Below are 13,322 nucleotides of genomic sequence, written 5' to 3'. Positions count from 1 at the left end.
AAGAAAAATCAATTTCTTTCTTTGACCAAATGTAGGGAAGAGTGACTTTTAGCCTGCCAGGTGGGTCTACGCTCCTTCATTCTTATTTTGGGTGTCCTGACTTTAGTACCTCAGAGGTTCTCTGCCCATCATTCTCAAACAGAATCAACAAGGTAGTGCACACATTCAAGCCATACCTCCTGCAGGACAGCACTCTTCTCCAAATTCTGGAAAGGATTGGAAGCACTACCTATAGTGTAAGAAAAAGAGAAGGTCTTCGGTAGCTGTCCTGCAAAGACTTTTTCCAGAGAAGGACATTGCATGCTTGGGGATTCTCACCTCAACAGTATGGTCCCTTGGAAGTCACAAGGACAACCATGACTAATATGCAAATTAGTTGGAAGAAGTAATTTTGGTTCTGGTACAAATTCTGTCATTGCCATACTGAGGGAGCATGGCCTTCTCTGGATATAGGAACCCTGTCCAAAATGAGTGCCTTCCCCCATCCCATGGATGTTAACAAATGTGTCGCTTCCACCACCACCACCAAGAGTAATGAGATGACAGGACACTATGGATTTCCCTAAAAGCAAGCCCTGCTGTACGTGTTTCACACATTTACTGAAGCAGAAAGGAACAGTGTCGCAGAGAATCACAAATGTAAAGAGGCCATGCAGGATGAGGCCATGAAGGTCCACTAACCCAACCTTCCACCACACTTGTGAGAGCAGCTACCACTGAAGAGCTGAAGATTTTTTTTTTTTTTTTTGAAGAGGCTTGGCATCTTCCCCACTTGCACTGCACCACAGACAGGGATCAACACGCAAGTCACTTCTGGATGCCTGCGCATTCAATGAGCTGTGTCCCACCGGGCAGTCTTAACCCCTGGGAACAGGAGAATCAAGGCCCTTCAGAGTCCATAAACACGCAACCCTGGCCCGGTCGACCCCAGCCAGCCCCAGCAACCAGGGGTGCTCGCCCTGGGGCCTAACCCCACCAGCAACCCCAGGCTACCGAGACATGCGCGCGCACCTCCTCGCCCCCCGACAGGGCCCCGCGGAGGGCCGGCTCTGAGGGGCGGGGACGCGCCGGGGCGGAGCCGCCGAGCGCTCCAGGCGACACCCGGGCCGGGAGCGCGCGGCCCGAGGGGAGGCCCCGGCGCCGGGGGAGGGGCTTCGGGCAGACCCCGCCGATGCGGCCGGTCCCCGGAGCAGGTGGCTGCTGCGGGCGAGGGAAGGGGGACCCCTGCGCTGGAGGGTGGGCGTCCGGAGCGCCGCGCGTACCAGACTCCTCGTCCTTCTTGTCGAATTTTTTAATCATCTTGGACGGCTTCCCAGCGCCCAGACCCACCGCAACCGTTCCAGGCGCCGCAGCCGGCGAGCGGAAGACGCTGCAGGAAGGCCGGCCCCGTGTCCTCACACCGGTTGGGCCAGCGGGCCGTCACTCGGGGCCAAGGCCCGCCCCCCTCGGGCGTCCATGGCCGCCCTCGCCCCCTAGGGACGCAGGCACGCCCTCTGCTCCGCCCACTGTCGCACGGGGGCGGGGCCAGGGCCAGACCCTGCCCGCAGGCTTGCCCCGCCCCTCGTCCCAGGTTCTGCAACTCGGGTCTGAGGCAGCAAGTGTGGAACTTTATTTGGTTAGTTGGTGACTTCTCCAGGCCTCCTCAGTTCTTGGAGAGCCAGGAAGGGGTGAAGGATTTGTCTTCACTTAATGACGGTGGCATTTTGGATAACCCACTGCTGAGCTCTTCCATAGCGAAAGACGTTCTCCCCTGGCACAGTTCTGGTAGGCTTCTCCTCCAGAAGCTTTAAAAATGTCAGTGGTTCCAAAAGCATGGACGAAGTTGGTGTCGCATCCTCTGACTTCTTGGAAACTACGACAAAGCATAGAACGCATTGAATGTGCATCTCCGAAAGGACTAGAGGGATAATTAAAGGAAGGTGTGATGCGATCCGTTTGGTGGGACCAGACTAACTCTTACCAAGAGGGTGCATTCTGGGACTGCCATTCTTGACCTCTTTGGATTCTGGATTCCTTCGTCACCAAAACCCACTGCCAATTTGGTCTTCAAATGATTCAATCTTCAGCCATACTGGTTAACGCTGAAGTAATTTAAGGGACACACACACTCTCTCTCTCACGTGCCCCGGTGCTTTCCCAAAATGTTCTCTCATTCTCGGCCCCGTCTCGAAGTATGAATAACACAATTTTTCTACCTTTGTCATGGATGGCATCATATTCTAGATGGTCTTTCCGGTTCCACCTGTTCTTAGGGCGTTGTCTATTGATGAAGGATCTTAACTACTGTCCTGGGTTCAGGGTGTGGTTTGCCTCTTGGGCAAATTCCTAACGAGCCTACAAAACTTCTACCCAGATCTCTCCAGAAACACATCACTGTTGAGGAAATGCACCATAACTGGCCATTTAGGTACACAGTAAACTAACAACTCAGGTTTGGAGAGGTCATCATTAATGTCACTAATATCATTAGAGGCTGCAGACTGATATGCTACTTTATGCCTGTATACCTAGGTCATCCTGTTACAGACAGGGCTCTTGCAAAATTACAAAGTCTTACCAAGGTTATATTGCAAATAGTAAAGAAAAATTTAAGGCATGGTTGGCTCATGCCTTAAATCCCCAGCACTAGGAGGCAGAGGCAGGGAGATTTCTGAGTTTGAGGCCAGCCTGGTCTAGAGTGTTTCCAGGATAGCCAGGGATACACAGAGAAACCTTGTCTCGAAAAACCAAAAGAAAAATTTCCCACCAGACACAGATTTAAGCTGAATAATGTGTCTAATCCTTAATAATGGTATTACTTAAGACTTTGCTCCATTCTGATTAAAAGTACTATGCTAGGGGCTGGAGAGATGGCTCAGTGCTTAAGAGAACTCGTTGCCCTTGCAGAGGACCTGGGGTTCAATTCAGCACCCACATGATAGTTCACAGCTATCAGTAACTCTAGTTTCAGAGGATCTGATGCCCACTCTTCTGATCTCTGTGGGCAACCAACCACACATGAAGTACACAGCATATAGGGCAAAACACTCATACATCAAATAAAATAAATAAATCTAACTTAAATTTTTGAGGACTACGCTAATGATTGTAACTGCCTCATTTGGCTTATAAATTCTAACCCATGCTCATCATGTGGAGTCTCTTGTGGAAGAAACATGCTTCCTCATCTATATTCTGGGGCTGAAAACAAACAGGCTTTGGAGAAGGAGAGACCAGTTATGGGATCATCTTTTGTACACTGTGAAGATGTGTCTCTGCCAAGGCATCTTCTGATTGGTTTAATAAAGAGCTGAATGGACAATAGCCAGACAGGAGAAGAAAAGGATGACTTCAGAGGAGAGAAAAAACTTGGAAAGAGTCTTCTGCATGCTGGGGGATGAAGCCAACAAGATGTGGAGGTGGTTGGATGTACAGTATGAAGAGAGGTAATGAGCCCTGTGGCGGAATATATGTTAATATAAACCGGATAATTTAAGTTATAAGAGCTAGTTGGGAACAAGCCTAGGCTAAGTCGAATCTTTTATAATTAATAATAAGTCTCTGTGTCATTATTTGGGGGGAGTCCAAAGAAAGTCTGACAAGAGAGACCTGCTATAGAGACCCTCTTCTCCCTTGGACCATAGTTATTGGGAGTTAGGTAGGGACAGGGTCATGAAACCTGGCAATTTTCAAGAACAGGTAATGTAAAGGAGGCCTGTGGAAGAGTAAAGAAACTGAGGGTGGGGTGAGGCTGGGCTCTTTTAAACAAGATGGATCACTGTGCTTCTTCAGCTTTTTCATACATTGATCCATTTTTCCCCCTCACTACAGATTGGTTTCAGTTGTATATGGGGAATTGGGGAGAAGCATAGGTAGGGATAGAATGGAAGGAGGGGCAAATGAGTATAGGAGGAGACAGAGACGATGGAAGGAGGCTAGGAAAGGGTGGTATAATATAACCTATATCTCTAAAAGAAAATAATGATTGCCTTATGCTAAAGCTGTGACTGGTGAAGTCTAGAGGCTCATCAATTGCATGTCTAATATACAGTTATGTGTTTGACACCCCGAAACCCTTCAGTGGGGCCCAACTACATAATGGAGAAAATCCAAGCACATATTGCATATTTATATAATATACAAGGCCCTTCGTGGTCTAGACTGTCTTTACCTTTGGTGTTTAGTAAGAGCCTAACACAGAACACCCGCCCCCATGAGTGTTATCAAATGAGAGACAATGTATGAGCATTCTTACTATGCCTTCTGTAAATCCTTGTCCCAACACCCTTCAACCCTATTCTTACCTCTGTCTCAAAGAGACCTGCTGGCCTCTGAGACACACATACTTTTTGTTGTTTCAAGACAAGGTCTCACTATGTAGCTCTAGCTGTTCTGGAACTCACTATGTAGACCAGGTTGACCTCAAACTCATGAGATCTGCCTGTCTCTGTCTCTCAAGTGCTAGGGTTAAAGACGTGAACATCAGGCTTGTGACACACATACTTAGCCTTTGGTCCTTTACAGCAGGTTTCCAGAAAGTATGATGTGCACGTATCTGGGAGGTTTTAGGTTGTACACAAATATACATTTTAAACTACATGTAGCCAAATGTCAAATCCAGGTTATCAACAATTATACTATTTAGTTTAAGAGTTTTTTTTTTACTTTAAAATGCATCATTATTGCAAAAACTATGAAAATGGTAGATTGATATAGTCCAGGGAACTCTCTTACCTTCTTGAACTTTCTAGAAATGTGAGTATCAAAATAGTCTAGCACCATCTTAACTTTCCTTCTATAAGGAAAAGTAGTGTTTGGACCCATGACAAAAGATGCCAGCTCAAGCAAGTCTCTAAGCCCAGTGGATTCTCACTCTAGCCCACATCTCAGTTTAGCAAAGCACAGTTGGAGAGAGGAGAACTTACCGTCTTTCTTTGCCTCTCTCTGGGAGGCTGGAGCAAAGATGAGGTTAGGATACATTTTTCTCTGTTTCCTCAAAGCATAGACTTCAGAGTACTTCCCTTCAGTCTTGAAATCATTGTCAGTGGAAAACCTTAACCAACAAAAGTGTACTTGGTTGATATAGGACTGTGAATTAATGGCTAGCCACCTAAAAGTCAGCTACATCACCGGAGATCCCAAGGAAGAAAGGAAAATAGCCAGAGGGTTGGGGTGGTTGGTTTAAAAAAAAAAATGGAGGGATTGAGATACTGGCCATGCTTCAAACCTTTCAGCTGATTCCAGAATCCCCTGTCTTCTCAATATTAGATAAAATCCTCCTTTGAATTGTAATGATAAATTTTCCGCCAAGCCACCCTAGACCCGCTGCCACGTAGATGCCCGAAATAACACACAGACTCTTATGTTGATTACAATGCTGCTGGCCAATGACTAGGATTTCTTATCTGCTATCTCTGTCTTAAGTATCAACCATAATTATTAATCTATATATTTTATAAAGACTTATGGAGGATGCCGGCAGAATGCATCCTGTCTTCCTGGGGACCACATGGCAACCCCCCTTACTACATTTTCCAGAATCCTCCTAGACTCCTAGCCCCGCCTATCTTGCTTTCCTATTGGCCAACAGCACTTTATTTATCAACCAATAAGACAAACATACAAGAAGGACCTCCCCCATCATCTCCTGTCTAAACAAAAAGAAGGGTTTTAAAATTAACAAAATTAACAAAAAGAAGGGTTTTAAAATTAACGTAGTAAAATACATAACAAAACAGTTATCAAGTAAGAACCATAGTTACGATATTTTGTTCATTTACATTTAGCAAGATTTTAAAGAAAACATTCTATTATCTATCTTTGTGAGTCTAAAGTCTTATATGTAGCTTATCTTTTATAATAACTGAAGAAAACTATAACTATAACTATCTGTCTTCAACTCCATCAAAGACCACAGAAGGATAATAAATATATAAACTCCAGAATTACAGAGACATCTCACTACCTGGACAGTCATCCAAAGTTCCTCTGTTACGTTGGAGCATCCATCTTCAGCCTATAGGCCACAGTGTGTCTGGCACACTTCTCCATGAAGCAGGAACCCTTCGGGACTGTTCATTTTGTTTTGTAAGTTCAGCAGTCACTTTCCTGTGGGTCCTGCATGTCCAGTTTATACAGCAACAAACAGTCCAGGCAAGAGCAGTTTCTTGCCCAAATGGCTAATCTTGCCATGTTGAAAGCAAACTCCATAACGAGTTTCTTTGATGCCCATCTTCCTTTCTGACGTAATTGGTGTGCCAGGAGCAGTTGTGTCTCACTGCCAAGAAAAACCCTAAACCACTTAAATGCCATATGTTCTGTAGGTCTTTGAAAGGTTTGAAGAATATCTATCTCAAATACATCTCTGTATATCTAGAAAACCTAACTAAACTACTTATAAGTTATGACTATTATAGGTGACTATATAATCTGTACTTAATTATGGATTACATTTTAAAAGATTTGTCTGTATAAACACAATACCTAAACAAGAGGAGAAATATACATATCACAAAATTGACCTTAAAGTTAAATCAATAAATGAAAATCCATACCAATGTAAAGTATTCATTTCTATATCCTATTCCCCTGTTTTCCTTTAAAAAGAGATTGACTGTGACCATTATCATTTATAACCAACCCCATTTAAATGAAAACAAACATTTATAAACAATATTTGGGAATTTGGTCGTCCTTCATTCCAAACTGCTTCCTGCTGGTTGGGGGCGATATCCATACCATGGAGATCATGATAAAACATGGGACCTTAACGTGGCAGTGGGCAGAACTCGGGCAGCTGGCAGAAAGACTTATCGTTACAATGAATAGTTTCAAATAAAGCATTTTATGTTCGTTTGAAAAATTGTTCATGCATGTGCTTACCATCTGTGCATACAAGTGCATATTTGTGCAGGTAAATGTGGAGGCCAGAGACATGTTTTGGGTGTCTTTCTCAATAACTCTCATGATTTGAGACAGGGGCTCTCATTGAACCTGGAGTTTGCTTGACTGTCTGGCCAGGAGGCTCCAGCGATCTTCCTGTCTCTACCTCCCAGTGTTGGCATTACAGGTTTGCACCACAGCCTGGCTTTTTAACATGGGTGCTAGACATTAAACTTGGGTCCTCAAATGAGTGCAGTGATCACTTGACTGAGCCAACTCCCCAGCCTTCAAGACATCCTTTTACTTTGTGTCCTCATAGCATTTGTTCCTCTAGTCTTTAACTTACACTTTTATTTTGCTGTCTCCTCCAAATACAGACCTTATGAATACGTTTTCCTTCATTCTTGAAATTATTGTCAGTGGAGAACTTTAGTTTTGCATTGTTGTGTTTCTTTCATTAGTATATAAGTGATGTCATAGATCATATTGCCTTTTTTTTGTTGCTGTTTTGTCTTTCAAGACAAGGTTTCTTTCTCTGTGTAGCCCTGGCTGTCCTGGAACTTACTCTAAAACAGGCTGGCCTCAAACTCACAGAGATCTGCCTGCCTTTACCACTGAGTGCTGGGATTAGAGGCATGTTCCCTGTTTTGTTTTGTTTTTTTATTGAAAAAATGTTTTTCATACAAAAAATTTTGATCATGATTTCCCCTCCCCAAGCTCCTCCCAGATCTTATTCATCCAAATTTCTGTTCTTTCTTTCTCCAAAAAAGAATTAAAGGCCAGGCAGTGGTGGTGCATACCTTTAATCCCAGTACTCAGGAGGTAGGGGCAGGCAAATCTCTGTGAGTTCAAGGCCATCCTGGTCCACAGATTGAGTTTCAAAGCTACAGAGAAACTCTGTCTCAACCCCCCCCCAAAGAAAAACCAACAAAAAGAACTAAAAAAATAAGAAACACAAAACCCATAAAAAATGAAAATCCAAACAAATAAGCAAAAGACAAATCAAATTGCCAAAACATAGAACAATTAAATTAAAAGTCCACAAAAAATACCATTGAGTTTGCTTTGTTTTGTTGAGGCCTGCCCTGAAATGTGTTTAATGTACCTAGTGAGACACCGCTATCGAAAACCAACTTTCCCTTTGCCAGGGGGTATTAATTGCAGAGAGTTTCTTGGTTAAGGGTAGGATCCACCCCTCAGTGCTGGGACCCTTCTGTCTTGAACCTGCCTCCTTAGTCCTTCTGTGTCTCTGCTACCTGATGGTGAGGCCCTATTGCTGAAGACAACACCTATGTATTGAAACACAAAGAGTGTCTTGTGTTTTGACATCTTCTATACAAGCAAAACAACATGAGGCAGCTTCTCTGGGACATCTTCTTCCAGTTGACCTTATCCTAAATCTCCTTGGGTTTCCATTTGTGTTTGCTAAATGAAACAGCAGCAATTGGCACAAGGGGAAGATGAGAGAAAAAAAGGAAGCCCGATAAGAGCTAACACTTCACCTAAACCACTGTTGTCCCTTGGATGGAGGATCACCTATCCATTTCATAGGGAAGACTGTCTTCAGATCTGGTCTTAACTTCTTTTTCTGAGGCATTGTGGGAAGGAAGAAGTTCTTGGTGGGTTTGGGCTGAAGTTGAGTTTCCTGAGAGGAAAAAAAAAAAAAGTACAGGAGGAAGGAAACTGAATCCCTAGAAGTTTACAAACTGAGCTGAGCTCCTGGACTAAATCACAGTGGAATATGTTAAAATAATACAACCCATCTATCAGAGGGAAAAGCAGGAACTCAAAAACCACAGCGAGAGGAGTGGGAAAAGATGAGATTCCTTGTCAGGCAACTTTCCCAAAACTCTTAAGTCATGGGCTCCTGAAAATGAATGGCAGAGTAAGTTCCTGGGTTAGGCGGAAGCGTTTGTGGCAGTCAGGCTGTGCCCTGCCCTGAGTTACTCCATACTGTGTAAAACAGTGACTTTCTAGCTGGTCCCACTTAACAAAGGAGTATTTGTCTTCATTTTGAGCGTAAATGCAGTGGAGGAGGAATCTGTTTTTTGTAGCACACATAGAAACCATCTCCCGGGCTGGAGAGATGGCTCAGAGGTTAAGAGCACCGACTGCTCTTCCCGAGGTCCTGAGTTCAATTCCCAGCAACCACATAGTGGCTCACAACCACCCATTATGAGATCTGGTGCCCTCTTCTGGTGTGCAGATATACATGGAAGCAGAATGTTGTATACATAATAAATAAATAAATAAAATCTTTAAAAAAAAAAAAAAAAGGAAGAAACCATCTCCCTTTCAGAACCAACCCTGATGCAGACTTAAACCTGAAAGGTAAAACCATATAGGAAAAACCTGAGGCCTTACTGGACACACCAGACTAGTGGCTCTCTCCTGGACTACATAGAGAGGAAGACACCTAGCACTGTTATGGTGGCAGCCCCAGAGACCTGTCATGTGACCAGTGTGTGTGCCAAGGGATGGACTGACAGGTTGAGAGAGTCAGCTCAGCTTTGTCTCCACCACTTGGCAAGGCCTGTCCACCCTTTCCTTCACCCATGCTGCACCCCATCTCCACGGTCCTGTGTCTCTGCAACACTGCTCTATGCTTCCGGAAGCTTTCTAACTGGGTGCTTCCCCAAATGGATTGTGAATCTTATCTTTTGCATCTGTACTAGCCCTCCTCTCGCCTCTGCCTCTGCCTCTGCCTCTGCCTCTGCCTCTGCCTCTGCCTCTGCCTGCCTCCTCTGCCTCTGCCTCTGCCTCTGCCTCTGCCTCTGCCTCTGCCTCTGCCTCTGCCTCTGCCTCTGCCTCTGCCTCTGCCTCTGCCTCTGCCTCTGCCTCTGCCTCTGCCTCTGCCTCTGCCTCTGCCTCTGCCTCTGCCTCTGCCTCTGCCTCTGCCTCTGCCTCTGCCTCTGCCTCTGCCTCTGCCTCTGCCTCTGCCTCTGCCTCTGCCTCTGCCTCTGCCTCTGCCTCTGCCTCTGCCTCTGCCTCTGCCTCTGCCTCTGCCTCTGCCTCTGCCTCTGCCTCTGCCTCTGCCTCTGCCTCTGCCTCTGCCTCTGCCTCTGCCTCTGCCTCTGCCTCTGCCTCTGCCTCTGCCTCTGCCTCTGCCTCTGCCTCTGCCTCTGCCTCTGCCTCTGCCTCTGCCTCTGCCTCCTCTGCCTCTGCCTCTGCCTCTGCCTCTGCCTCTGCCTCTGCCTCTGCCCTCTGCTCTGCCTCTGCCTCTGCCTCTCTCTGCCTCTCTCTGCCTCTCTGCCTCTCTCTCTGCCTCTGCCTCTGCCTCTGCCTCTGCCTCTGCCTCTGCCTCTGCCTCTGCCTCTGCCTCTGCCTCTGCCTTCTGCCTCTGCCTCTGCCTCTGCCTCTCTGCCTGCTCTGCCTCTGCCTCTGCCTCTGCTCTGCCTCTGCCTCTGCCTCTGCCTCTGCCTCTGCCTCTGCCTCTGCCTCTGCCTCTGCCTCTGCCTCCAGTATGGTCTCTTTAAACTTCTTAAACTCTGCAGCCTCTATAACCCCTTTTCTAGCCATTCTGAAACCTTCATATTTACAGATGGATAGAGGCATAGACAGATTCACTGTGACATGTAATGTGTACAAAATTGACAGGGTTTTTTTTTATTAGTAGTTAAGATTGTAATAAAAGATCTGTGTTTGCCAGCAGCCAGCTATCAAGGGAAATCAGGACTGCTTGGCAAATTGCAGCCAACCAAAGAAAGCAAAGTCGCTTGTGAGTTTATTGTAATTCAATGAATTCTGACATTGGGTAAAGACACAGATGTGCCTGTCTCTGTCTCAGACATAGTACACTTAGACCCAGTCAGTGAATTGCTTGGGAGACCAAATATTTGACAATAAATTGGGGAACAGACCCATGGAACACTACCTTCCTTCCTTGGAGATAGCTGCCTTATCTACTACATTCTTTTCTCAGCTGTGGAAAGGCTGTAGAATGAAAGGTCTTATGAGGTAATAATTTTACCATTCCTAAAGGTCACATAGTCAAAAGCTTTCAGACACTCATATCTCATCTGTAATCTCCCTGTCAAGTGATCCTGTTGTCCTATATCAAAAAAGAGAGGAGGGGGGAAACAACACACAAGGTTGGCAAACTGTCTCAGCAGGTGAAGTCACTTGCTGTCCAAGCCTGGAGACCTGAGCTCCAACCCTAGAATTAATTCCAGAGTTGTCTTCTGATTTCCACATATGATCTAATATATGCATGCCTGTTCAGCCTCCTTCCCATGTAACATACACACACACACACACACACACACATACACACACACACACACACACACACACAGAGAGACTAATCGTCGTGGCAGTGATTCTAATAATAAGCTTTCTCTTCAATCAACCAATATCCATCTCCTTGTAGCTCTCTCCAAAATAGTCCAAACAGAATGAATTCAGTACCTCTTGTATAGTGTGCTCAAAAATGTTGGTGATATCTATCACATTCCTGCTAGGCTCTGTTTCTCCCTAGATAAAAATCATCAACTATTTGAACTGTTCATCACCTGCCTTGGTTTGAATTGCCTTATTCTCCTGATTTATCTCCTGAGAAAGTCTCGATCAAAGTCTGCCTACTGTGAGGCTATGCAAAGGAGACCATATGCCGGGAGCAGCAATCACATGCTATTTCCCCAGCCCTTAACATCTATTGAATAGTCGCAACCTCTCCAGAGAACCTGTCTGAATCACACTATCTAAAACTCCCACTCACACCCCATCTCCTTTTCCTCATTTTCAAAGCACCTGTCACTTTATATGTGATCTGCCTGGTTGCTTCTTTGCCTGTAGTCTGCATAGATGTCATTCAGCCAAGACTTTAGTTGCAATACACCCGGAGTTTGTTAGCCTTCATAGGGTCTGGCACATAATAGGAGAGACGGAGCTATCAATCGACATATTGAGCTCTTAGTTTCATAATTTTAAAATCTTTTTAAAAATACTTGGAGTTGCCACTGAACTATTCCTTTTTTGTTCTGAACCCCTTCTCTTTAAGCTGGTCCAGGTCAAAGACACAGGACTCTCTGCAAGTTAGTAGGTGGCAATGAAACAGCAGAACCTAGGAACTAAGACATAGCTAATGACCCTGCCATTAAAAACAGCAGAACCTTGGAGGAACTGGACCTCAGAGCAAAAAGGAGAAATAACTAAGGGTGGTGAGGCAGCTCAATGGTAAAGGTAGATAAAGGAGCATATTGCCAAGCCTGGTGGTTTGATTTCCATCCCCACAATTACAGGATGGAAAGAGAGAACCTACTCTGGCAGGTTGTCCTCTGACCTCCATGTCACTCCCTTGCCTCTCAAAAATAAAAGCTTTTTTCTTTTCTCTATAAAAGTTTAAATGCAAATAAAATAAGAAAGAACTGAAAGTTATTTGGGATCCAAGATGGCACTAGTGGACAGTTACCAGTTGTCTTAACCATGACATATTAATAAGTCCCTTCTCTATTCCTGACTGTCTCTTCCTCTTTCCCTCCCTCCCTCCCTCTTCTCAAACCCTGAAACTTCTATAGCCCTTTTGTAACCTACATATATACACATGGAGAGATAGATACAAGGGATACAATAGATCTATCTATTTATCTATCTCTCTCCCTGACTCCTGTTCCTTCCTTCTCTGTAATTACAACCACGTACACTCCTGACCCATGAACTACCCTTCTTCCCCATGTTTTGATTCTCTGATGGCATCTCTCTATGTGCCCGTTCAATTTTCATTCCCATTGCCTTAATATTTTCATTTTCTAATTCAGGTGCTTAGAAATGAAAATCTGTGATTTACTCAGGGATTTGGTGGTTAGTATGTTGGCTGGTTTAGTTTTGGTTTCTTTGGGTTTGGAGGTACCAGCCTGCACCTCAGGTCAGTTACCAGCCTAGGAATTTTGTTTCACAAGGTCTTGTATCTACACCTGGTCCATACTATGAGTAGAGATAGGGTTATATTGTGTAAAACAAAGTTACTTAGGCATTCTCACAGGAGACAGTGCTAGGGACAGAGTCACTTAGAAGGGACTAAGAGCTACAATCTTTGATGTGTCCTTTCATCAGCCTGCTCACTGGAATCTCCGCTGTGCCTGGGCACAGTAAAGAATACCTGTTTTGCATGACATCCTAGGACCAAATGAGCGGGGTGGGGATGGGGGGGTGGGGGCTGCAGCAGGAATAGTAAGGGGCCATTGTAGATTGAATGCTTTCTAGTCCTTAGACTCAGAGGCTTGACATTGTCCACTAATACAATTCCACTAGTACTGTTGCTCATGAGGACTCTCAGGTCCTGCACTTGACCTCCGGGACCCACGAGGGACAGCTTTGGAAAGAAAGCTCTTCCTGCACTCAGGTTGCATGTTTGCCCTGTTCTCTTCTCTGTGTTAAGGACAGCAGTTCTCTCCCAAGATTGTTTCTTTCTCAGAAACACGTTACACCCAATATCACAATAAACACTGAAGTTACTGTCAAAG

The 13,322-nt window shown here is 45.1% G+C and overlaps 2 protein-coding genes across 5 annotated transcripts in view; both read right to left on the bottom strand.

The window, feature by feature from the left end:
- Positions 1-1,411, bottom strand: part of Copg2 (COPI coat complex subunit gamma 2) — a 114,947-nt gene extending 113,536 nt beyond the window's left edge. The window contains exons 1-2 of one of the 2 annotated variants that reach the window (XM_027391601.2): positions 1,263-1,411; positions 177-229 (exon numbers count right to left, since the gene is read on the bottom strand). In XM_027391601.2, coding sequence (XP_027247402.1) covers positions 177-229; positions 1,263-1,299 — 90 coding nt within the window. In that variant the 5' untranslated portion in view covers positions 1,300-1,411. Of the gene's footprint in view, positions 1-176; positions 230-681; positions 845-1,262 lie in introns of those variants that run through there. The other variant, XM_027391600.2, reaches the window with a different exon arrangement.
- Positions 1,412-1,511: 100 nt separating this feature from the next.
- The window catches only part of Tsga13 (testis specific 13), a 312,864-nt gene continuing 301,053 nt past the window's right edge, over positions 1,512-13,322 (bottom strand). For 2 of the 3 annotated variants that reach the window (XM_035450678.1, XM_035450679.1), the window contains 3 exons: positions 8,364-8,506; positions 4,905-5,032; positions 1,512-1,852 (listed from right to left, as the gene is read on the bottom strand). In XM_035450678.1, the coding sequence (XP_035306569.1) occupies positions 1,683-1,852; positions 4,905-5,032; positions 8,364-8,506 (441 nt within the window). In that variant the 3' untranslated portion in view covers positions 1,512-1,682. The remainder of the gene's footprint in view (positions 1,853-4,904; positions 5,033-8,363; positions 8,507-13,322) is intronic. The other variant, XM_035450677.1, reaches the window with a different exon arrangement.

This window comes from Cricetulus griseus, assembly GCF_003668045.3.
Source record: "Cricetulus griseus strain 17A/GY chromosome 1 unlocalized genomic scaffold, alternate assembly CriGri-PICRH-1.0 chr1_0, whole genome shotgun sequence".
NCBI classification, from domain to species: Eukaryota; Metazoa; Chordata; class Mammalia; order Rodentia; family Cricetidae; genus Cricetulus; species Cricetulus griseus.
This window is presented reverse-complemented; position numbering and strand designations above follow the sequence as displayed.